Raw genomic sequence first — 27291 nt, 5'->3', positions numbered from 1 at the left:
AAAGACAATTTAGGAGAAATTGGGGGAACTGGTGCCACTTCACTAAACATTAGAAAAGACAATCCCTCTTTCTTTATGGTTGTTAGAAATAATTAAACCCATGTTGTTTCTTTATTAATTTAATGGGTCATTATGTGAAATTAAAAAAATTCAAAATTCAAAAGGGTTTGGAGTAAGGAGAGGCATGGTAGCATGGACCGTTTTGATATATATGGCAACCCTCACAATTTGCCTGAAGACTCATCATATTAGATAAGCAAACTAGAAAATTGCTTCAGGTAAATCATACATGAACAACATGAATTTGACGCCCATTCTAAAGTTCATAGGACTAATCTGAAAAAGAAATGGATGGATGCACGTATGCCTCTGTTGGCTTGATATCTTTTTTCTTTGTATGATGGAATTTCAAAGCAACAATTGAATCATTCTATTCCTGCGAATAAAGGAAAACTTTTTTTTTTGACACTTCTTACGGTTATTTTATCTTTGTGGAAAACAAGATAGATAAAAGAAAGATCATATAGGGCTACCAGTTACAGATAAGCCTTCACATGGACAAAGCTCTTATATTACTAAGACAACGGAGCAAAGAAATTGTTTAGTCAGCCTAAAGCCTTAAACAATAGCAAAATTGAAACCCAACCAAATATACTAGCACTAAATTGTACTTTGACATTGTTGAGAGAGTTGAGCATTCTAAGTATGCATCTCTGTTTCTCCATATAAAGAACCAGTAAGGGCATATAAGCTTGAAAAAATGCATTTTGCTTAAATTTAGAGAAGATTCAGATCAATAGAGAAGCAAGAAGAGAATAAAATAGGGTTTGGGATTAAGAGAATTGTGACTCTCCCAACCCCCAAATATGTTTTATTAGGTCTAATTGTAATTAAATGAGTAGTTACAAGAAGAGTCCGGCTGCTCCTCAGAGCACTACTCACACCGACCTCACAGAATGTTTCGGCCACACATCAGGAACATCTCCCATACTTGCATGATGGGATGTAGCTGTGAGGTCAGTGTGAGGAGTGCTCAGTAAGGAGCATATCCCAATTCTTACAAGAAACAAATTAATGGATATAGGGCCCAATACCTAAGGCCTATTGTATAATAAAAGAAAGATAGGAGCCCGGGCTCGGCCTACTACTTCAACAAAACATTTACTACTTACAATTGTAAGTATGCCAAATTTAGACTAAACCAATAAAAAATAAAGATTTATTTCCCACATGCATCTACATCAACAACTGAACTTCCCTTTGCTTTCTTAAACTGTAATAATAACAATTTAAAAGTAACAAAAACAATAGAAGGAATACCCTAAAAGCTTAGACATTGGCCTATTTAATGGGAAAGCTTGTGGCCTAGGACGCAACTTAATTGAAAGATGTTTGTTTTTTTGATAAATATTGTAAGATGTTTTTATTTAACCATCAAACTCTTACAAGCTTCAAATGAGTTTTTTCCCCTCCAATTGATCATATCCATACTAAAGGAAAATGAATTTGATCTTTGAATAACCAGAGTACCTACTATCACAATCATCAAAATACCTTCACGGCTTCACGTTTAACATTCCCCCTGGTAAACTATAATCTCTCTAAAGGATTGTCCAATAGAGCCCCAACTGCTATGACAATGTTCAAAAACCTCAACTTATGACATCGTACTACATGGGATATTGTTCTTGAATCTTCATACCAAGAGGTGGTGGTATGTTCCAAACCATTTAACTGACATAATCTTTTTGCAAAGCTGAGATGTTATTCCAAGAGATGTGTGTGATGGTACAACTACCATATGGCATATGCAATTGTAGATGAATTGCTGATAGTTTCAACCAACCACAAGAACCAAGCTCTGCCTGACTGCTGGCACTGAGCAAATCAATGATCCAAATATACCAGTGAGGGCATAGGTGATGGCGCAGAATGGGAGAGCCTCAGGCTCCTTTACTGATAAGGCTGCTGTCCCCAATCCATGAGAACTGAAACAACAACATAATAACCAACTTGTAAGAAGTGTAGAAAATTTTGCACCTTGAATTTATTCTACCATTTTCTTAAAAAAATGCTGGGTGAATTGATTGAATCCAGAAAGTGAGCAGTCAAATAGTCCAGTAAAAAGCTTGAACCTTCCAGCTATCGACGTTTGAGTTGAAAGCATGGTTCAAAGTATTGATGCAAACCATACCTTATCATACGATATATATTGGTTTTCAGGGTTACTGATACATTACATAATGAGTTAGAGCCTTTTAATGGATTTAAACATTAATACCTATCCTATCAGATCCATTTGTAAAGTAATCAAACCGTCTAAAAGAAAGAGTATTAAGCTGTTGACACACTTAAGACTTGAAATTTCAATACTGAGCATGCCAATACTTTGAGCCATGGTTGAAACAACTCAACCAAACCAGCCCATCAAAAGTCAAGACCAAAAGGGGATGGTATGGACCTGAGGCATATCCCATACTATACGCCTATGTCATACCATCTCAACATTGGTACTTGTAGCTTAAGATGCAGGATTTGGATATCACAATGACAAGGCGTCTGAACTGAAATGAGAGGATGTGATAACATTTTTTGCTTAAAATCTTAAGGCTCAAAATTCTGCAGTTTGCAGGATCCAGAGAATTCAAACTCCAACATTATGTTTTTGAGTAGAAGTAGATTTACTATTTACAAAGAAAAAAGAGGTGCATACCTACCTAGAGGCAGTTGCTATTCCTCGAACAATAGGATCATTCAAGCGAAGTTTATTAAGCATTGCTTGTACAAAGTTTGCTCCAATCAGACCCGTAAGTACAACCACAGCAGCTGTTAGAGATGCATTGGCACCTATAATAAATAAGGGAAGAAAAATTTTGTTAAAGCCTAATCACAGAAAAGAAGGCTTTTTAAGTGGTAATACTTGTTGTCTGCCTTTACACATCTTACTTTTTATTTGGCTTATTACTAGAAGCAGCGCTTCCATGAAACAAATGTGGAAGGGATGAGAATGCTCAGATGGGTGAAAATTATGCTGAGAAGAGTTAAAATTTAGTTTTTATTAGTTAATATTGGGAAAAGATAGTATGGTCTTTTTACTGATATTAGTAGGGGGTATTATTGCAGTCTTGTGTTTTCCCATTATGTATGATATAAGAAGGGCCTACAGGCCTAAGGAAGTATTTGATTCTTTCCCACTTGTTTCTCTCTTATTCTCTCTGCATTTTCTTTTCCTTCATTATTTCTCTCTCTCTCCCTCTCATTGTTCTTCTAGGTACTCTAATTGCAACTTAGTATCACAGTGACTAACTTCTTCCTCTTCTTATTTTTTTCTAGTCAAGGAACACAGAAGTATCGTTTGATGCCATTGGCCAAGGAAAGGACGTTAGCAGGTGATTGGTCATCTGAACTAACTTGAAGAAGGTGATCTCTATGGCCCTTGACTTAAAAGTCATGATTACTGGAAACCAATATCTCTCCACAATGCTAGATTGTCTACCTATAGATGCTGAGTATCATAGTTTGCTTTACCTTCAAAAAAGGATACAATGCTGAGTGCTAATGCCACAGTTATACATCTGGGTAAAATAGAAATAGTCAGAGCAGGTTCCAACCCAATAAGGCGCCCTACGAGAGCAGTTGAATACAATGAAAATATTGTTGATATGACCACCGATGAGAAAATCTCTGAAGCATGCTTCTTGACAAGCTGCAAAAAAATGTACAACATATATAATTTCCAACAGGCAATAAAAAAGCCATTGTGGTTAACCAATGTTGATCCCAGATATCTAGGGTCTTGGGAAGGGTAGATTGGGTATGGTCCTAACCTTTGGCATTTTTTTTTTCACTCAAAGTGGCCTCTCTTGGGTCAGATTTGAACCCATGTTCTCGTGCATACCATCCTGTGATTTTACCATTACACCAAGTAATGGTCCCTTTCAACAGGTAATATAGGCAACGATTAAATAGGAAAAGTGAGATAATCATTGACTCTCCAAGGGCTCTATGTCTACCAACAGCAAGCTGGTCGATGTGGTGCATACATTGGAAGTGAATCCACAATAAAATGAGCCCCACCTTGAATATCTTTCGTATTTCTAGGCTAGCTTGCATATCTTCCGTTTCTCAAAATGGTATTATAAAAAGCACTATTATGATCAAGTAATTTGGTGGATTTTGTATCATGAAACCTGGATACTTCAATTTTTAAATTCCATATCTGACATCCTGTACAGCCATAAAGGTGGATCAAGTAATGTGGTGCATGCATGCAAAGCACCATAAAGGTGCCATATGGTGGAAGATGCTTCAATTTTTAAATTCCATATCTGACATCCTGTACAGCCATGCCCTTGCATTCTGGGTGGCAGATTTTGGACAAAGGGGTTCCAGTCTTCCAGAGAATGGTGGTGCTTTGCATGCATGCATTCTACATACAATCATGTTATTGGCATAGTGTCTCTGGACTAAAACACCATGCAACAAAGTTTACTTGGGAATTAAGAACTAACCACAAAACATACAAAATGAATCAGCCTTGTTCTGTTTGGATTTAAAATCCACAAAATGAAAAGATTAGCTTGTTACCTTTCTTTGCTTGAACATTGAAAATGCAAAAGAAATGATTACAGATCCCAAAAATCCCATTAGGATGTCACCAGCTCCAGGATTATAAGATAGCTTTGTGAGGTAGTATCCTGCATAAAACATTCTACAAGTGCATCTATATACAGTGGGTAGAAATATAAAAAGCTCAAAAGATATTTACGGAAAATGTTTGAAGCCAATCAATGGTTATAAAAAGAAAATTCTTAACATATGTACTGCAAATGTTTCTCAATGAAAATCATCTATATTTGACACCATTTCAACAAACATGTTGTTAGAGACCAGAACAGAGGAAGCAAGCCCATAATACAAAAGGTATACTCTAGGCGAAGAAAGAAAAGTTAGGTCAGCAAAAGCCAACTAGAAAACTAACTGACAGCTAGCAACTCAAATGAGAATAGTTCGAGCTGTTAAGAATTGTAAGTCTTGCAATAGTGTGATTCTTGATTCTTGATGTACTATAAAAAGAGAATGAAAGGAATAAAGAGGCAACTTCATTCCTTCCAATTCTCTCTCTCTCTCTCTCTCTCTCTCTCTCTCTCTCACCCTTCCTTTTCTCTATCTTCCTCTCTCTTTCTCTCTTATTTCTGTCTCAAGGAGATTGCACTCTCAAAGAGGTGCCTGTGTTGGATGGAGTCCAACAATTTGGTAACAGAGCTGTTGGAAGAAGGAAAAATGCTGAGCACTCATTCAAATACAATGGAAGATAGGATCAATCGGATAGAAATCAGCCTACATAAAGTCTCAGGCAATATTCAAGACTTGAAGGAAGCGATGGCCATGGTGGTAGTGCAGCTGGACAAGGAGCCAACAGGGAGCAACCGTGAAGGAGAACCATAAGTCATCGGCAGAGAACAGGGGCACAGTAGCGGCAGCAATGGCAAGGGAAGAACCTATGTTGAATGACTGTACTTGCCAACATTCACCAGCAGCAATCCTCTGAGCTGGATTTTTAGGGCAAAAGGGTATTCTGAATTCCACAAAAACCCTGGACACCAACGAGTTTTGGTTGCTTCCTTCCACATGGAAGGAGAAGCTAATAGGATGGTACCAATGGTTCAAATGAACCCACCCTCAGACTTCTTGGGCTGATTTTACAGAAGCTTTATGCCTTCATTTTGGTCCTTCTGGATTCGAGGATTTCAATGAATCCTTGTCCAAGCTTCGATAGATAGGCTCCTTAAGAGACTATTAACAAGAGTTTGAGAAGTTGGCCACTTGAGTTTAGGATTGGCCGGAGAAGGCCCTCTTGTGCTGTTTTATCAGTGGACTAAAGGAAGAAATCAAAGTAGAAGTTAAGGCTATGCAGCGGCTGCTGTTGGAATAGCTAGACTACAAGAACGATTAAACTGCCTGAGAAGGCTTGGCAGAGTATATAGGGGTGAACAAGTCCAATGATGGTTCAAACCAACCGATGCATGGAATGAAGTAATTCTAGGCCCATTCTAGGGATCATTAATTAAAGATCCACCCAAGTTACTGGGAGCTCAACTGGGTGCCCAAGAAAAGATGAATCGCCCTTATAATCAGGTTATAGTGCCCTACAATCCACTAAGCACCCAAGAAAGGATGGCTTATCCTCATAACCAGGCCACAACACCCTACAAGAAATTGGCATGGGCTGAGATGCAAGCCTGTCTCGAGTGTGGTTTTATGCTACAATTGTGATGAGAAGATCGACCCCAGACATCAATATAAGGTTCAATTTGCTTACATGTTGCAAGTTGACAAACCAGAGACTGATCATTTGAGAGCTGAAATACCCGAGACAATCAAATGGGAAGATTTGATGAGCATGGCGGACCCAGAAATTTCCCCACAAGCCTCAAGTGGCTAAGACTCACCCCAAACAATGAGTGGAGTGGAGGGTCTGTTAAAGGGCTGAAGGATATCAGTGCTAATTGACAGTGGTAGCATACTCTCAATTTTATCACTATGGACCAAACTAGACAGCTTGGGCAACAACCGCAATATATCCCTCCTTTCGATGTTCATGTTGCAAATTGGGGCAGAATTAGGTGTGAAAGAATTTGCAAGACCGTGCCTATCCAGGTACAACACAACATCTTGCAAGCTGATTTCCACCCACTTAAGTTCACAGGTGTAGATGTGGTACTAGCCTACTAGGCATCTAGTGGCTTAGAGAGTTGGGGCTTGTTCTTTGTGATTGGAAAAGAATGACCATGGATTTCCAGATGGGTGAGGAACAATTCCACATCCAAGGAGAAAGACCAGCCCAACCAAGAGCAGAAAGCCTGAGGACCATTATGAAGTACTGCAAATAACCTCAACCTCATGTGTTGTGGCAAATAGGACTGGAACCAACAGGCCCTTTACTCAGAAACCCCACAAAAAACCACATCCCAGAAGGAGGCATGAAGCAACTGCAACGGATTTTATCTGAGTTCAGTGACCACAGCAATTGCCACCTCACAGTAGCCGGGATCATCATATCCATATTGTATAAGGTGCTTCACCGACCAACGTGAGACCACACAGGTATACACATGCTTAGAAAGAGATTGATTCATTTTCATCACCAGTGCCCTTAGTAAAAAGAAAGATGACACTTTGGCATTTTTACATTGACTACAGAGCACTAAATAAAATGACAATAAAAGGTAGGTTTCCAATCCCGCTCATTGAGTTATTGGATGAACTGCAATCACCCACAATATTTTCTAAACTGGATTTAAGGTCTGGATGCCACCAAGTGAGAGTGCACACAATGGACATCCACAAGACTGCCTTCCACACTCATGACGACCTCTACAAATTTCTGGTCATGTCGTTTGGGTTAACTAATGCGCCATCAACGTTTCAAGTGTTAATGAATGAGGTATTCTGCCCCTTCTTGCATCAGTTTATTCTCGTTTTTTGTGACATTTTTAGATTGGCACTCTCGTATGGAACACCTTGTTCTTACATTATCTACACTATGACATCATCAATTATATGCCAAAGCCTCCAAGTGTGATTTCGGCAAATCTCAACTTCAATACTTAGGTCATGTAGTCACCAAAGGATTAGTCATGGCTGACCCTTCTAAGGTGGATTGCATTCAATCCTAGCCACAACCCACTTCAGTCAAAAGATTAAGAGGGTTCCTAGGCCTAACAGGATATTACAAGCAGTTTATTAAGGGATATGGGTCCATAGCACCGCTGACCCAACTACTTTGTAAGGATTCATTTGCATGGTCAGATACAGCCCAACGAGCCTTTAAACAGTTGAAGGCAGCAGTATCTAGCCCACCTACATTAGCACTCCCAGATTTTTCCAAGACTATTGTCCTAGAGTGCGATGCTTCAGGAAAAGGATTAGGGGCTGTTCTTATGCAAGAAGGTCAGCCCATAGTGTATTTCAGCAAAACTCTCTCTGGTGTGGTTTTATCCAAACCCACATATGGAAGGGAACTCATGGAAATAGTAATGGCTGTACAAAGATGGAGAGCCTATTCATTGGAGCAACGTATCCACACCGATGACCAACTAAAGTGGGATTGCAAGCTTATGGGCTATAGTTATGCTATTGAATACAAGCTAGGATCAGCCAATAAAGTAGCAGATGCACTATCTAGAGTGCATGGACTTCAACAAATCAGAGTCTCAAAACCAAATATACCCCTTGCTACAGCTACTAAAGGAAAAGGAAGAAGCTCAGTGTGACACAACACTACAGACAGAGCATGCACAGTTGACCCAAGATCCCATGAATTACTGGGCACGAATTGAAAGGTCTAGACCTTGTTTACAAAGGACGACTGGTTATCTCCTCCACTTCAGCTCATCTATAACAACTCTTGCAATCGTTCCATGATTCCCCACAAGGTGGACATTCAAAAATTCTGAGAACAACTCCACATTGGGTCTTCTCCAGTGAAACATAGCCCAAAACATTGGGTTTATTGGCTTCCATGGGCTGAATACTGGTACAACTCCACATTCCACATATCAGCAAGCATGACACTCTTCAAGGCTTTATATGGACGTGATCCCTCATCCATACTACCATATGAGAAATGGTCCTCCCAAGTTGCAACAATTGATGAGCAGCTGACAGACCAAGACAACATCCTGAAGGCACTAAAGCTCAACCTCAAGCAAGCACAAACCCAAATGAAAGCCCATTGTGACATCAAACATAGACATGTTGAATACAAAGTCAATGATTGGGTATATCTTAAACAACCACCCTATCGCCAGACCTCAGTCACATGCAAGGCTTGGAACAAGCTCTCAGCCAAATATTATGGCCCATTTGAGATCCTGGAGCACATTGGGCCTGTACGATATCAATTGGACCTGTCATCCAAGTCCACTATACATCCAGTCTTCCATGTATCCAGACTCAAGCCATGCCTTCAGCCCCATATCACGGCAATACCATCCATACTAAACTTTGATGACAATGGAAAGTTACAATCGCAACCCCAAATGATCATGAACTACAGGTGGATTCAAACGAGGAAGCGCCTCAGCAAGGAAGCTCTTGTCCAGTGAAAGGGGTTACTGAAGGAAGATGCAACCTGGAAACCATGCTCTATGCTGCAGTAGCAATTTCCACATCTTGCCCTCAAGGACGAGAGTGCTCTTGGGGAGGAGGGAAGCATTGAGACCAGAACAAAGGAAGCAAACCTATAGGTGAAGAAAGAAAATCCAGGTCAGCAAAAGCCAACTGACAGCTAGCAACTCAAATGAGATAAATTAGAGCTGTTAAGAATTGTAACAGACTTGCAGTAATGTGATTCTTGATTCTTGATGCACTTCTAAAAAAAGAGAGAATGAAAGGAATAGAGAGGCAAGTTCATACCTTCCAGTTCTCTCTCTCTCTCTCTCTCTCTCTCTCTCTTATTTCCATCTCAAGGAGATTGCACTCTCAAAGAGGTGCTTTTGTTGGACAGAGTCCAACACTTGTAGGTTATATACAAACATGCAATGCAATCTTTATTAGGGGCAGACATCCACTAGACCAGGCTTTTGGGTTAGAGTTACAACTGAGCCCAAAATAAACAACCCCCTGTTCACCCCTTGCAGCTAACCCATCAGCAAAGGAGTTGCCACTTCTTTTTATCCAATTCAATTTTACTTCAATTTCCTTTTTCAACCATTTAAATTTCCTCTTCTCATTACTGTAGTTCCAAAAACCAGTTATTTCTTCCTTCAGCCAGCCCACCACCAACTTCTCCTTCTATAACCAGTTTTCTAATGTTCAAATCCTTAGCTCTTTGTACTCCTTCCGAAGCAGCCATAATCTCAGCCCGAAGTGAACCACCCATTTTAATTGGTCCAGAAAAAGGAGCAACTGTGTTTCCTTCCTCATTCTTTAGTATGCCCCCAATTAGGGGTGGACATGAACCGAGCTTTTCACGAGCTATTCGAGATCGGCTTGGCTCGACGCAACTTTAGCTCCGAACCGAATCCAAACCTTATATATGGCTTGTGTGTTAATCAAGCTGAATTCGAACATTTTAAAGTTTGGCTCGTTAAGTTCGCAAGCCTATCAAACCTCTATATATATTCCTATTTTCTATGTATTATGTATATAAGATTTTATACATGTATTATATCTTTTGAGAAATTTTTATTGGTAGGGATACACTTGTATTGTGGTCCTTCAACATAGTATACTTGTTCTTTTGTAAGAGAGATTAGAGAGGAAAAATCAGAAAAAAAAACCTCTTCGATAATAACCTCAACCCTTTCACTTTCAGACTTTCTGTCTCACCGTCTTAGGCTCCCAGCCTCAGCCTCTCAGTCTCAAAGTTTCAAGTCTTGAGCTCTCAACTCTCAGTCTCTCACAGAGATACAGATGGCGGTCACCCATCAACAGTCTCAGCTCTCACCTCTCAGTGCTCTCACAGGCCACAGCCGAAAGTTTTCTTTCTACTCTTTCTACGGTTGGGTTTGGATTGCATCAGCTTCTCTGTAAAATGGTTTGCTTCTTCTGATTTGGGGTTCTTCTTTGTCCTTTATACAGTTGGGACTTGGAAGTTGGAAGGACTGATTCGTACCAACAAGTACCACTACAGCATTGCCCCCACAAAGGTGAATAAATCAAAGCATCACATTCAAAGGTAACGCCCAAATCAAAGCCTCGCATTCGCGAGACCACTGCAGCACTGGCGCACTACCCCCAAAATGCACAGAAATGGTTACACTTCACAGAGCTGGGTTTAAATTTTAATAGATTTAAACTACATGGTTATATTAACTTTCTTTATTTATTGTCTCTAGCCAAGCTACAACAGTAATTTTTAAACTACAAAGAATGATCAGATTCACTGTTGTAGCTCTAGCCAAGCTACAACAGTATATTAACTTTATTTATTGGCTCTAGCCAAGGGTAAGTGCTAATTGTATTTTCCCTATCCTTATGTGTATCACCAATAGAATCTAGAACATCACAATCAGAACTCAGAAGATACGAAGGAAAAAGAAATAAATCATTGATAAAGTGTGGTATTACCAAAGGATTTATTTTTTTATCAATAACACTTTCATTAATTCATCGGTAGAAAATTTACAAGTGGAAGACAAACACACCTATCTTCCAAGAGTCACAGAGAACTTCAAGAAAGGAAAGAAGAAAATACAAAGATACAAGGACACTAACATTACAACTTAGCCCAAAACAAGGAATCCCTTTCTGCCCCTTGTTTTGCTAAACCGTCAGCTAGGGAATTAGCTGATCTCTTAATCCGACATGTCTTGACTTCCATCTCCCGCACCAGCCATTTGAATTTCCTCTTCTCATTGTTATACTTCCAAAGATTATTTTGTTCTTTGGTCAGCCACCCTATCACACCTCTGAATCCCCTTCAATTATAAGTTTCTTGATGTTCAAATCCTTAGCTTTCCGGGCTCCTTCCATAACTGCACATATCTCAGCTCTAAGGGAGTCACCCACTCCAATTGGGCCTGAGAACATAGCAGAGATGACCCCATTTTCATCTCTAAAAACACCCCCGATCCCTGATTGTCCCAGGTTTCCCCTACTGCATCCATCAAAGTTTAATTTCAAGAATCCACTAGGTGGGGGGGGGGGGGTCCAAGCCACACTCATTACTGACTTGGTCTGCGTGCAACGTGCAATTTCACCCCACTTCCTCAACATGTCATCCACAGTGTAATATGTGAACATTTCCAGAGATTTCAGCCATTGTACCGCCCTAAACTATATGATAGTCCTCAAATCTGCTGTCCCTCTCTGAGTTTCAGAGAATATCCTGGAGTTCCTTTCTTCCCACAGTGTCCAACATACTGCAGCCCTTAGTCCTCTCCACATTGTCCTTCCCCTTTTTAACCGCCACCTGAAGAAGGAGGGGACGAAAAGGCCCTGCATGTCTGATGAGGGATTCCAGCTGCATCCAAACAAGGAGAAAGCCCAATCCCACAACGACCTCGCGAAGTGGCACGACACCATTAGGTGAAAACCAGTCTCCCCATCTGCTTTGCACATAACACAACACTGAGGTGACAAGCAAGTATTGGGTCTCTTCTTTTGGAGTAGATCATCAGTGTTGATTCTTTCCAGATAGGCTTCCCAACAAAAACTACCAACCCTAGGAGGTATAGCTCTGCACCAAACCTCACCAACAAGAAAAGGGGACAGGGTAGGACTGGTGGACGGACTTAAGACTTTGAAGAAAGAAGCACAAGAGAAAATGCCATTGGGGTTAGGTGTCCAAATTCTAGAATCCGCCCTAGTGGGGTCTAAGACAACATTATCAAGAATTGCAAGAAGGCTCGAAATACAGTCGAAGTCTGAATCCCTCAAATCCCTTCTTAGACCCAAGTTCCACCCAATCCCAGAAGTGGAAGAGGACGGGGTGGTGAAAGACAAGATCGACTCATTTTTCAAATCAGAAAGAGCGTACAAAGACGAAAACCAATCCTTTAGAGGGGCGCTCCCCACCCAGGTTTGTTCCCAAAATTTTATAGAATTACCAAAATTCAAGCCATACCTGATATTAGGAATGAAAACTGGTAGCAGGTCATGAATGGCTTTCCAAGGAGAATTGCTTGTGATCCTAGCTCTGATTCCAGCGTCCCATCCGTTGTGCTCCAGCCCATGAATACTTGCCACTATTCTAGCCCATAGCTTCTCCTTCTCCAAAGGAAACCTCCACAACCACTTCCCAAGCAGAGTCATATTCCTTCTCCTGATACCCCCAAGCCCCAAACCACCACACGACTTACTCCTGCACACTATTTCCCAACTAAATCTATGATCCCTCTTCTCTTCTCCCCACTCCCACAGGAAATTTCTCATTAACTTCTCTAATATGTTAACAATCTTCACTGGGATTTTAAACACCGACATGAAGAAGATGGGTAAGTTAGCAAGTGTGGCCTTAATTAATGTAATTCTCCCGCCAAGAGAGAGGTAATTTTTTTCCAGGATACCAATCTTTTTTCAAACCTTTCCATCACCGGGTTCCAGAAGCTCTCTCTCTTGGGATTATCACCTAATGGTAATCCTAAATAGTTCAGAGGCCACCCCGTGACTTCACACCCCAGCACTTCAGCACTCTCCCTGATCTCTCCCTCCTCCAAATTCACCCCCACTACACAGCTTTTCCCAAGGTTAACCTTCCAAGTTGGACAGTTGCTCAAACAGTTGTATCACCGACTTTAAATTCCTGATAAACCTCACATTACCACCTTCACAAAACAGAATCGTGTCTTTAGCAAACTGTAAATGTGTGAGGGGGGATTCCATCCTCCCAACCCTCCAGCCTCTAATGAGCCCCCTAGAATCTGCTCTATGAATCAATTTCCCCAAAACCTCTGCAATTAAAATGAACAAGAAAGGAGAAAGGGGGTCTCCTTGTCTTATACCCCTACTGGCTGGAAAGAAATCTACCACTATCCCATTCACTAGCACTGAATAATGATAATTCCAGACACAGCCCATGATCCACTTACACCATCTAGCCCCAAACCCGAATTTGGTTAAAACTTTCCTCAAGAACTCCCAGTCCACCAAGTCATAAGCCTTTTCCAAGTCCAGTTTACAAACCACTCCCTTCTATTCACAAAAGCTCCTTGATAGTGTTCAATGATATCCGGAATTACCTTCTTCAGCCTCAAAGACAACACTTTTGCAATGATCTTGTACAAGCTATTCACCAAACTTATTGGCCTAAAATCTTTCGGGTGGGATGCATCTTTCTTTTTGGGAATTAAGGCTATAAATGTAGAGTTCACACCCGGATTGACAATTCCTCTCCTGAAAAACTCCTCAAACACCCGCAAGAGATCATCTTTCAAAATATCCCAACAATCCTGATAAAAAGCCATTGTAAACCCATCCGACCCTGGAGCTTTTGTTCTATCCATAGAAAACACAGCCTCCTTGATCTCTTCTATATTAAAGCTTCTTTCCATCCTTCTCCTATTCTCCACCCCTACATCTGGCCAATCCAAACCTTCTACCCACACCCTTCTACTCACAAGCCTTCTTAGAATAGATTTGAAATGCTCCACACAGGCCTTGACAATCTCCTCTTACTGTACTAACTCAACTCCATCTACTACCAATTTGGAGATAAAGTTCTTCCTTCTCCTGCCATCTGCTAGAGAGTGGAAGTACCTAGTGTTTCTATCTCCCTCTTGCAACCATTTACATCGAGATTTTTGCCTCCAGCTAATTTCCTCCTTGTACAGGCAATCCTCTATCTATCTTCTCAATTCTCTCCTGAGGTCATTGTCTTCCTCTCCAAATTCTCCCCTTTCCTCTTTAAAGTCAAGGCTTTCAATCTTCTTCATCAAGTCTCCCTTTCTTTCTTATGTCCTCCCGAACTCCATCAAGTTCCACTCCTTAATTCTTGCTTTCAAGAATTGTAGTTTCTTATGGAATTTTATCCCCTCCCACTCCACCGACGGGTTACACTCATGCCACCACTCCCTCACTTTGTTAGTAAACCCTGGATGCAATAACCACATATTTTCAAATCTAAAGGGGGTAGGACCTCCACACCTTCTTTCCTCCTTGCATAACACTATGGGCCAGTGATCCGAGGTCACCCTTGGGAGAGCTCTAGCATCCAAGGTTCCCCAATGTTCTACCAAATCCAAAGAGAACAGGAATCTATCCAACTTAGAGCAAATGGGTCTAGATTGGAGATTTGACCATGTAAATGCCTTGCAGCCCAAACTAAGGCATAGAAAGAAAACAAGAATATTTCCTAGTCTCCAACAAGTGTAGTATCTTCAGCATTTCTTAGTCATGCAATCATGGTCTAAATCTGTCAATAAGTGTGAGTATGAGAACATCATATTCATAATTTGTCACAATTTATTCATCAAACAAGAATAATTTGTCACAATTTACTACCTGAATTTTTTTTCCATCACAAGTTATAGTTATGCACTTCAAATTTTGTAGTTATCTACTATTGAAGGATTTTTTTTAAACCAAATAATATTTAAATAGTTTATAACCCAAGTAAGTGGGTTAGCTAGTGTGCTAGGTAAATATTGAAAACTAAATAAGGTGTCTTGTAGGGAGTTCCCTCTCTTTAAGTGGGAAGGACAGATATCCTTCACCTTGGGGGAGGGGGTAGTTGCGTAACTATCCCACTCCTTATTTAAGCTCCTTAAGGGGAAAAAAAGAAAGTATATGAGTTATGAATGGATAAAAATGAACACTTTAGAAAGTAACTTATACTAAACAAGACAATTAATTTCATATCAAATGTAAACTTATACAAAACACTTTAGTCTTAATTTCATTTTCATTAAGTGCTAGTGAATTAAAAAAAAATCATTTTGAAGTGAGAATTGTATATTTATTTCATTATTTGTAAAAATAGTTCTATTATTTTTGTTTATAATTTGCCTTTTTTATTTGATTTTGTAACCTAAACTCATTGCAAGTTCTTATTAACTTAATGGTGAGTCCTAATTGTTTAGATGTTTAATAGGTGATTTGACCATTGGGGGAGAAAACAAATATGTAGTGTAATATATCTCTTATTTAACAATTTAACAGATCACAAGATTTCCATTTATGCAGGAATGCCATCATCACCCATCCATGATCACAATGTTTAATCAACAAATGTTCCCTCAACCTCTATAGGACCCTCACCCTCACATTCTATCTCTGGTCCTTCCCCTATAATCATGGTTGACATTGTTGATGACTCCTCTCCAAATGAGACAAGTCAAATGGAAATAATGCAAGCAATCCCATTACCTCTCCTACCACAAATGGTACTTAGACTGGATCTCGGAGCCCTATTGAAGAAGATGGTCCAATACCAAAGTCAAAAAGACAAAAAACTTCAAGTGTATGGAAGGAATTCAAAGAGGTTGAACTTATTGATGGAATGAAAGAGGCGCAATGTGTCCATTGCAAGAGTAAATTATCCATACAATCTACTGCGGAACAAGTCATATGGGCCGACATTTAGAAACATGTATACCAAGAAAAATGGCTCAGAAAGCTGAGAAACAGCGTAAGCAGCAAATGATCTTGAATTTCCAACCTGTGGACTCCAATGATGATGTAGACATTGTAAGCCCCCTCTTTTAGATCCTACTATTGCTGCAAAATATGACCGTTCTAAAATGAGGGAAGCAATTGCTCATTGGGTGCTTATGCGTGACCATCCATTTACCGTAGTGGAAGAGGAAGGCTTTAATTTCATGATGAAGATGTGTAATCCTAATTTTGAGAAGATCTCTCGGAAGAAAACAAAGAATGATTGTATAGTTGTATGGTGATCAAAAAAAGAAATTGAATAATCTTTTAAAGAGTATTTCAAAGATTAGCATAACCACTGACCTTTGGAGAAGCTAATTGGAGGTTACAGAAGCGTGTTCTCAGTTTTGTCCATGTTCCTCCACCCCGTCGCAAGGTTGATATCGCTAAGTGTTTAAAAGACTGGGGCCTCGAGAACAAGGTGTTTACGGTTTCTGTGGATAATGCATCATATAATGATTTATGTTTGAGGTATTTTGAGAGAGGTTTTTTTCTAGAAATAAGAAGCTGCTTTGTGATGGAAAATTGTTCCATGTGCGATGTTGTGCACATATTTTGAACTTGTTGGTTCAAGATGGTCCTGGTGAGATTGGTCACATCATTGAAAATGTATGTGAAAGTGTCACATACATTAACCAGTCTAAGATGTTGGTTCAAGATGGTCCTGGTGAGATTGGTCACATCATTTTCTGAAATTGTACAACAATTACAACTCGGTACAAAGAAGTTGGTTATTAATTGTCTTACTCATTGGAATTCAACATTTGAGATGTTGTCGTGTGCTTTAAAATTCAAAGATGTGTTTCCAAGATTTCTAGAAACGAAACCAAACTATGACTACTTGCCAACTCCTGAAGAATGGGAAAAGGTGGAGAAAGTATGTGAGGTATTTGATGTTTTCCATATAATCACGAACATTATTTCTAGAAGTGACTATCCTACTTCTAATTTGTACATCAATGAGATATATAGGGTGAAGGAAATTTTGAACTTGATGTCAATGGATGAAAATGATTTCATTAGAGAGATGGTTGAAAAGATGAAGGGAAAGTTTGATAAGTACTTGGTGAATGCAATCTATTAATGGTTGTGGCTTCCATCTTGGACCCGAGGTGCAAACTAAGGCTGGTTGAGATGTGTTTTCCAGAAGTATATCTAGAAGTTAAAGCTAGAAATAACATTGAGTAGGTTCGAAGGGGCTTTATACCAACTTTATAATGAGTATGTGGTTGTTTATAATGTTAGTAGTGAGCAATCCTCCACTCAGGGGAATGGTAGCAACAAATCTTCTTCAAGTTCTAGTTCCAACTCTCAATTATCAAGTTCGAGATGGTAGAGTTGATGAATTATGTGAAGAGAGTTGAGACCATCCCTCACTAAAATTAGAGTTGGATATGTACCTTGAGGAGGGTGTATATATTTTTGAGGATGAAAGGTCGCATTATGAATTCAATGCTTTAGAATCGTGGAAGGCTAATAATTTGAAAATCGAGTGTTGTCGAAGATGGCAGCTAGGGTTCTTGCCATTCCAATATCCACAATAGCTTCAAAATCTACATTTAGTGTTGGTGGTAGGGCAATTGATCCTTATCGTGTATCTTTAACTCCAGAATCTATTCAAGCTCTAATTTATGGAGGGATTGGATTCGTGTTCTTCATGGAGTGAAGAAAAAATAGAAGGTATATTACACTTAACTTCTATTTATTATTGCTTAGTAGTACACTCTTTGATATCTGAAGTTCTCAACCAATGAATTGCCCTTGTTAAGATATACTCTTTGATATCTGGGAGACTTCATTCCTTTTCTTGAAAAATTCTTGCATTTCTTTCCTCCCTAATTGTTCAAAGTGTAGTTGCCTTGATGCATTTCCACATGATCCTCCCTCTTTTTGTGGGCCATACAAAGACCGACAGGTTGAAAAGCAAACTTACGTTAGTGGGTAAATTCCACCTGCAACCAAATAAGGAAAACATCCAATCCCAAATAGCAACAACAAAGGAGTAGGAAATTAGTAAGTGGAAGCACATAAAAGGCTTCTTTTTTTGTAGGCAATCTAGAGTATTGATTTTCCCATAAAACACTTCACAACAAAACAGGATAATTTTGGAGGGAATAGACTTAGCCCAAAGCTCCTTTGTAGGAAAAACCAACTAAGTGGAGGAAGAACAAAGGGCTTTCAAAAAGGAGGCACAAGAAAAGGAGCCTTTTGGGTGGGGACCAAATCCTCTTGTCTGACTATAAAGGATCCAAACAAACATTATCAAGAACCAAAAGAAGTTGAGAAACATCACCAAGTTCAGCATCCCTCAAGCCCCAATAGAAGCCAAAATCCCAATTTAAAGACAAAGGCAAAATGGGGGAAGGAAGGAAGTTAGAGATAACCTTATTTCTTAAACAAGGAAATAGAGTAGAGAGAAGGGAAAAGGTATTTTAAGGCCGAATTTCCCACCCAGACATCTTCCCAAAAGATAACAAAATTCCTTGAGCAAACATCATACCTGACAAGATTAAGAAATTGGGGAAGGATGCTATGAATCACTTTCCAAGGAGTTGTCAAAGTAGCCCATCGAGAAACACCAGCATCCCAACCATTATTCGAGTGACCATGAATACTAGCTATCACCTCATGCCATAATCTCCCTCTTTCCAAGAATAAACTGTTGCTTGATAAGTGGGTCAAACTATTGGACTTATTACTTTTTTGAACTATTGAACTTATTTGATGATTTGCTAATCCTTTTTTCTAGTAGTTGAAAATTTAGTTGGCATTCTTTTTCAATTGGATTTTCTTAGTTTTGTTGATTTGGCAACTAAATGTTCTTAAGCTATTTGCTGAAATTGTTGGATGCTTGCATAAGTTGAGAAGCTTAGAGAAGCAAGTAATTCTCAGCTTATCCATCTTATATTCAAGTCTCTTTTTTGCTTTTTTCTGTTTTTGTTTCTAACCCTTTTATTGTTTTCAGCTTGGAACCCCTCCAGAGAGAGAGAGAGAGGGAGTGAGTTGCCTATGGAGGGGACCCTTCAAAATTGTATGAACCACCAGTTGAACAAGATGACAGAGATTGTGAACTAGGTATCCATTCTTCAAGTTCTCTTAAACCATGATTAAATTAACAAAGAATCAGATCAGATTTTTAGCTGTTTTTGAGTTGGATTCTTTTTGTTTGATTATGGTTCAGCTTTTCCTAATTATTTTATATAAGAAAATCTGCAAATAGTAGTCTTGTATTTTATGGCTCAGCTATTTTTATTTATTTCCTAGCCACATTTTCATTCTTCTTGTTTACCATCAAGCTCCGTAGTCAGTCTGGTATGGATTTCACCCTTCAATGTGGGTTCATGCCATTGGTTGGTATGAGGTTACACAAATTCTGTCGTATGAGCCAAAGGCAACTTGGACTGGTCTCATTTGTAACCTGCTCAATGATTCAATATGGAGTTGACTGTGGTACCTTGGAATGAGTCCTCTCAAGTGATGTCACTTACAAGCTTCAAAAACAGTCATATATGCATTGGCAAACACCCCCTAAGTAACTGTTACAGCAGTGCTGTTTCACTTGGTTTCATCTAAAATACTTGGAAATTGATAATCACTTGGTTCATAGATGTTTTTCCTAATAAATCCCTTATTAATACTGAATTAATTCATGGGATTTTTTACGCATGAACCTGCCATCACAAAGTATTATGTATACAGGAAACAACAGTTAAGGATTCTTCATGATGAAGATTCTGTCCTACAGAAGAGTTCAAATGAAAGCCAAGAAAAGGTGTTGAACCACTTACCCTACCACCAAAAAGGTGTTGCTTTCACCTATCCTCAGAGCTTTTGGTCCCTATTTTGAGTTTCTTTTCTTTTTCTTTTTCTTTTTCTTTTTCTTTTTCTTTTTTGTTTTTCCCAAGACCTTTGGGCTTTTATTTACTTTCTCTATGAAAAAGAAAATTTTGTTATCAAGATTCTATGATTTGTGGTGTCTGCATGTGAGACACCAAGATGATTAGCTTTTAGCGACAAAGGAAATGGGACCTAAATTTGAAGGAGAATACATGTTGAACTTAGATGTTTTGGCAGGAAATTCATTAGGTGATTAAAAGACTTGAAATGGCTCTGTTGGGAAACGTTGCTTCTTTCTTTCTGGTGCTGGAACCACTGGTGCTTGGTTTTCAGAAGATTGTTGTTTACATTGTTTTCAACACCTTTTTGGTGTTGGTATTTGGAAATCCTGCAAGAGGATAGGTGAAAGCAACAGAGAGAATAGGAGATTAGTAAACATTTGACACTTTTAATGCCTTCCTTATTGGTAAAATGGTGCTTATAGTGTTTTGGTACTGGGAAATAAGAGAAAATTTCAAGGAGTTTTTTTTTTTTTTGTTTTTTTTTAAGAACGTGAATGAAGGAATTGATGGAGAGCATGGTAGATGGCATTGCTTGGTTAAGTTGTGATAAATGGTTTCATAATCCACTCACAAATCACAATGTATATATAGGATCCTTGCATGGAGTGATGGAGTCTATCAAAGTATATATTAGTTTCTTTAGGTACCTGACAAACTATAATCTCTTTAGTATGACAGGTTGTTAGTGTCAAGTAAAGAAGGGTAGAATAGTCAATTAAGCTTTATTAATATGGTGTTATGTCTTTTAGTGAGTGCTGATGTGTCCCAACTAAAACAGGGACATAAAAGTCTTTTTCTATTCGTTTAGTAATCTATATATCCATGCCGACCTAAGAGAGAATGAGAACAACTCTCTTCTCTTGGGTTCGAACAGATTCTTTCTTCTACTTCGATTTCTCCTCTTCTTCTCTCCCTCTCTCTCTTTTTCTTCTCTTCTACTGAAACTGAAATCGTCACATGGTATCAGAGCCAGGTGAAGTCAGGCCAGATCTGTTCTGTTCGTAATCTCTCAACTTTCTTCTCTGTTTTTTTGGAGTTTCTTAGAAGGCTAAAAAGGAGTTTCCATATCTTCATTCTGGAGTTTTTAATGTGTTCGGTTGGGTGTGAAGCTGTGGTTTTGGGTGATTGGTAGAGAACCCTCTACTCGATGGAACGAAGAGGGCTGCAACAGTAGGTTTCGTGGTAGGTGCAGATGTGTGGTTCAGATTAGTATCAGTCGTATGGTGCAGATGTGTGGTACTCTTGTGTGTTATGTGTTTGTGAGGTGCCGAAAGTGACAATAGTAGAGGTCAACATTGCTGAAACCTGTGAGTGTATGTTTCAGCAGTGGTCAATCGTATGGTGGTGAGTGATTAACTTCAGGAGTGAAGTACAGTGTTGTTGGAGTGCAGTGTAGTGATCACTGGGTAAGGCAGGTTGAAACAGAAAAAAAAAAAATACGGCCATAGGAGATAATGAACATAAGTCGGTTATGATCCCTCAAGACTACTTGAATGTACAGATGACCTCAATTAAATTGAATGGAGAAAATTACGTACCTTGGGCCAAATCTGTTGAAGTGTTTCTCAGAGCCAAGAAGAAAGCAAAGCATATAAGAGAAGAAAAACCCCTAGTTGATTCCCAGGAGTTTGGTGATTGGGAGCAAGAAGATACACAGATTATGACTTGGCTGTGGAACAGTATGGAACCTAAGATTAGTGTAAACTTCATGTTCTTAGACACAGCCAAGAGTATTTTAGTCTGCAACAAGGTAGCCGGAGTCTTGAAGAGTATTATGCTATTTCTGAGAAATTTGAGGAATGAGTTGAGTGTGCATCACCCCCTTACATCTGATGTTGAAATTCAGCAACAATAGAGAGAGCACCTTGATGTAACCAGATTTCTGGTGGGACTGAAGCCTGAATATGAACTGGTGAGGGCTTAGATACTAGGTGGATCTGCCCTCCCCTCTCTCGAGGAGGTGTTTGCCCATCTCTCGGAGGATTTCTATTGGCACTCCAGAGAACCCCACCATATCTGATAGGACTGCCCTTGCGGTAGCTAGAGGGGGCAGCCATGGTGGTAGAGGAGTAGCTCATCAAGGCCAGCCAGGCCGTGGTGGTAGAGGTGGACACATGTACAGTCGTGGTGGTGGGCGTGTTGGCGATCAAGATTCAAGGGGAGCTTGTGGTAGATGACGTAATCATGGTCTGAGAAAAATCCAGGAAGGTACAAAAGGTTGGTGGGCAAGCTAAACTATCTAACTATCACTCAGCCAGATATCTCATTTGTAGGAAGATCATCATTAGAGACTGGTTCTGATGACAAAGGAACAGGATCATTTGAGACTAGATCCGACGACAAAGGAGCTGGTGCAATGGATTCGGAGGGGTTGGTCGCCGAGAATAAACCTGTACTATAGGTGGCTTAGGCCTAGCAGGAGCAGATGCAATAGGATGTGAAACAGATGATGTGACAATATAGATTAACAAATCATCATCCTCCCCCTGACTTGAATGAGGAGTAGATGGAAAGAAAGGTGTATCTTCTAGAAAATTAACATCAGCTGACACAAGATATCTATGAAGAGTAGGACAATAACATCTATACCCTTTTTGAACACAAGAATACCCAAGAAAAACACACTTCAAAGATTTTGGATCTAGTTTGGTAACCTGAGGACGAACATTCCAAACAAAGCATGTACACCCAAATACCCTAGGCTCAATAGGAAACAGTGTTTTATTTGGAAACAGAACATGATAAGGAGTCTTACCCTGAAGGACAGATGAAGACATACGGTTAATTAAGAAACATGCGGTGGAAAATGCATCAGCCCAGAAAGGTTTAGGAACCGTCATTTGAAATAACAAAGCTCTTGCAGTTTCAAGAAGGTGTCTATTTTTTCGTTCAGCAACCCCATTTTGAGATGTAATTACACAATAAGTTTGATGAAGAATGCCATGCTGAAGCATGTAAGTTTGAAAGGATTCTGACAAGTATTCCACATTATCACTTCTCAATATTTGTACAGAAACATTAAATTGAGTTTTAACTTCAGCACAGAAAGCAGAAAAATGAGAAAACACCTCAGAACGATTTTTCATTAAATATAACCATGTCATACGAGAGTAATCATCAACGAAAGTAATAAAATACTTAAACCCAGTTTTGGACTCAACTGGACACGGACCCCAAACATCTGAATGGACTAACTCAAAAGGAGCACTAGCTCGTTTATTGACTCTAGGACTTGAACTAAGACGATGGTGTTTAGCAAACTAACAAGACTCACAATTTAATGACAAACTCTGAAATTGAGGACAAATTTTCTTTAACACATGGAGAGAGGGGTGGGCCAACCGACAATGTGCTTCAAAAGGGGTTACAACTCCAGAACAGGCTATGGATCTTGGAACTTGTGTATCAAGGATGTAGAGACCTCCAGACTCATGTCCTTTACCAATAATCTTCTTCGTCATAAGATACTGAAATAAACAATAATCAGGAAAAAATGAGGCACAACAATTAAGGGTACGAGTGAGTTTGCTAACAGAAATTAAATTAAATGATAACTGAGGTAAACTAAGAACAAATGACAAAGGAAGTGATGGTGTTGGACTAATTGTGCCAGACCCAATAACACAAGATGTTGACCCATCTGCTAAAGTAATAGGAGAGGCAGATTTATGAGACTGAAAGGTAGAAAACAGACTTGAATTACCTGTCATATGATCTGTAGCTCCAGAATCAATGACCCATTTTGAAGAGGAGGAAACAAGACATGTATTGGGTTTACTTGACTCGACGATGGCAGTAACAGGAGTAGATTGAGGTTTCAATGATTCTTGGTACTGACCAAATTTGGCATATTCATCTGCAGATATCATGACAGACTTCTCAGAAGTATTCGTGGTGGATGCAATATGGGCAGACTGAGTTTTCTTATTCTGCAACTTCCTACAATCCCGCTTCATATGTCCTAGCTTATGACAGTAATGACACACTATCTCTCCTGACTCCTGTCCACGAGTATTAGTATTCCTATCATAGTTACTTGACCTGTCATAATTGTTGGATCCTATCCCTTTACTACCACTACCACTCCTATATTGTTGTCTCCCTGATTCAAATGTATTATTGCGGCTGACAAGGGCACTACTAGGCTGAACAGGTGGAGAACTTTCTTTACGAAGGACCCTACTGAAAGCATCTTGTAGAGAAGAGATCTCTGAACTGGAAAGAATCTGAGATTTAGCAGTCTCAAATTCAAAAGGGAGGCCAACTAAAAAACTCATAACAGCCATCTTTTCTCACTGAGCTTGTTGAACAATCACACCAGTACTAAACGGAAGCAACATATTAAGTTCTCCATATGTTTTCTTGAAATCCATGAAATAGCTTGTAAGAGATCTATCGCCTTTGTCTGCCTTGTAAAAGGCTTTGCATACATCATAAATGCGGGAAATATTCCCCTTTCCGGAGTACAAGAACTCTAGATAGTTCATTAATTCCTTAACAAATCCACAGTGAGTGACTAAACCAACCACCTCACTTTCAATGGAGTTGCGTATCTACAAGAACAAACGAGCATCCTCCCTTAACCAAGACCTTCTTGAGTCATCACTAGGAGGATCATCAGTTAAATGGTTATCCATAGCAATACTCAATAAATATAGTTGAACAGTCTTACTCCAATCCAGATAATTAGAGCCATTAAGCTTATGCTCAGTTATTTTTGACATCACCGGAACAACATCCGACATAACTACTGATTTCTTGTCTACCATAATCTCAAAATTCAAATAAACAGAATATTTTGAACACCGAAAACCAACGAAGCACACCTGTTGAAAACAAAAGTCACACCGGAATGGATATGCACATAACAAAGCACAAATATGTGCTATACAGGACGAGGCGAGCCAAAAGACAACGATTGAAAAAAAAAATCTTTTTTTTCGGCGACAGACGCGCCGGTGCGTGTGACTGTGGCAGAATCTTCAGGCGGCGCATGAGACGCACGCGTAGGGCTGCTGACTGCCAGACTTTGCACAACCTCCGATCGGTGGGCTGCGCTTCTTCTTGGATGGGCAGTGAGAGTAAAAAAAAAACTGCTCCAAGGAGGTGACCCGAAATACCCAAAAGTTTTCCTTTACCTACTGTTTACTTAAGACAAAAACGAAAGGGCTGACAGAGACCAGAGGCTCTGATACCATATTATGTAAGAGTAAACAGAGGAAGAAGAATTTGTTATATTATTCATCAATCTCGTATGTATATATACAAGTTACAAATTCTATATTAGGAAAGAATATGTTAGGAAAGAAGACTAATCAAATTCCTACAAATCAGTCCTACAATCAAGGTAAATCATATCTCCCTAGTATTTACTTCCTATTTTAATTATACAGTCTATAACACTATCAAAACACAATAACTAAGATCCAACAAAAACAAGACAACAGGGAAATCATAAAAGGAATAAGCTTCACGGGTGCGTTTAAAATTTAAGTTGCATATCAATGTTCCTAAGATAAATTTAAATCATCCTAACTTTCTATGAGGTAACCTTAATTCTGTGCAAACACCTGCTGAAAAATTAAACCTACATACAAAGGTTTAAACATTCTGAAAACCTTTAGAAGCTAATAGGTTCATATAAAAAAAAAGCTTTCTAACTCTAGAAGTTAAACATAAAACTTGATAAGTTCCTAAAGTCTTCACATCTGACCTTGGAGCATAGGCTAACATGCACATGGGCTCACAGTAATATTCTTAGGCCTGCTGGTTGATATTTTGCATTTGTAGCATAGTTCTATATCAATAACAGTAAGCCTACAATTAGATTTTGGGACCACAACATTAGGAAGAATATATTTGTTGGTAATATTTCCTAGAAAGAACCTTCAGATGATAGACCCCAACCCTCTGCATATTGTAATGGAATCCAAGGGTAGGTATCCTCAAAATAGACTTTAACCTATAAATATCCTTCTGCATAGTTTAAGGAGATCTAACATGTCAATAAAACATAAGAGAAAACAATTACTGAATAAACAAAAGAATGATAGACAATTAAGTAGGTTGTAAACCTAGCACAGCATCCAGTCCAGACTGGGAGAAATACCCATAAGCTAGTGCTGAAAGATCTGCAGAGAGTATACAGCAAATAATTGGATGAAGAGCTTTCTTTGCATCAGATTGCCACCTATAACCAAAACCAAGCAGCATAATCAGGCTGCAGTGAAAGGAAAAATGACATGACATTTAGATAGAACAGACATTGTTCTTTATAAAATAAGTAGGAAACAAGCATTTTACCTGGAACCAACCATGTAACCTAAAACTGTAGCTCCAAGTAAGAAAGGAAGACATGTTCTTGCATTTGTTCCAAGTGCAGTTGGATATAGGACTGCAAGAACAAATGATGAAACAAAAATCCCTGTCCATGCCCACAGCTCAATTTGTGAGAATGGAGAAGGTTTTGGCATAGGCTCTGCAGATACTGTTTCTGTCTTTACAATTTTCCGTACTGCTATGGCTGTGTAACCTGCAACAGACAACGAAGCCAGCCAACCCCCAACTGTAGAAAACAAAAGGAAGAACTTTCACTAATTTCCTAAAAGAGAAATAATCATTACATAGTTAAAATTTAAATATTTTTTTGAATAAAGGCAATTAAAATTTATTCAAGAACCCAGGAGAAGATAATACAACAAGAGGCACAGAACCAGAGACAATATGTTCGAACCCCAACCCACACAACAAGACACACTAGAGTTACATCCAGAGATCAATACATTTAAGAGACTGCCAAGGGGATAAAAAGTCACTGCCCTTGACAGCAGAGGCCCATGACCCAATCTTACCAACCAAGAGGTTGATAATCTCATCTGAAGACTTACTTTTGTTGAGAAAGACCCTTCTATTTCTCTCAGCCCAGATAGACCATACAATAACTCCAGGCACCATATTCTACATCAATTTCCCTTTTCTACACATGCCTTGCTGCTGCCAGCTCAATAATAGATCAATAAAAGAGTGTGGCATGACTCAGAAGAGTCTAGTCGACTCCAGCAAGTGCCCCCACAATCTTTGAGTGACAGAACAGTATATGAAGAGATGGTATACGCTCTCTGGGAGCCTCCCAGACATCCCACATGACAGATCCTGGATCTGCAAACCTCTTCTTAATAGACTGTCTCTGGTAAAAAATGTCCACGTCTATTTAATGTTCTAAAATCTAAACTAGCATGATAATTACTATTTGTATAGACACTTTTTGAAAGTTCATAAAATCATTGTATCC

General features: G+C 39.3%; 1 protein-coding gene across 10 annotated transcripts in view; it reads right to left on the bottom strand.

Annotated features, from left to right (window-relative positions):
* Positions 1 to 1377: 1377 nt before the first annotated feature.
* Positions 1378 to 27291, bottom strand: part of LOC148864715 (plastidal glycolate/glycerate translocator 1, chloroplastic-like) — a 41457-nt gene continuing 15543 nt past the window's right edge. For 5 of the 10 annotated variants that reach the window (XM_088978526.1, XM_088978528.1, XM_088978527.1 and 2 more), the window contains exons 5-10: positions 26304 to 26565; positions 26075 to 26190; positions 4588 to 4697; positions 3529 to 3706; positions 2718 to 2847; positions 1378 to 1988 (exon numbers count right to left, since the gene is read on the bottom strand). In XM_088978526.1, coding sequence (XP_088834652.1) covers positions 1838 to 1988; positions 2718 to 2847; positions 3529 to 3706; positions 4588 to 4697; positions 26075 to 26190; positions 26304 to 26565 — 947 coding nt within the window. In that variant the 3' untranslated portion in view covers positions 1378 to 1837. Of the gene's footprint in view, positions 1989 to 2713; positions 2848 to 3528; positions 3707 to 4587; positions 4712 to 26074; positions 26191 to 26303; positions 26566 to 27291 lie in introns of all 10 variants that reach the window. The other 5 variants (XM_088978533.1, XM_088978534.1, XM_088978531.1 and 2 more) reach the window with 3 other exon arrangements.

The sequence above is a fragment of the Nelumbo lutea genome, chromosome 3 (assembly GCF_056320005.1).
Source record: "Nelumbo lutea isolate HS-2025 chromosome 3, American lotus-T2T, whole genome shotgun sequence".
NCBI lineage: Eukaryota > Viridiplantae > Streptophyta > Magnoliopsida > Proteales > Nelumbonaceae > Nelumbo > Nelumbo lutea.
Note: the sequence above shows the minus strand (reverse complement) of the source record. Positions and strands in the feature narration are given on the sequence as shown.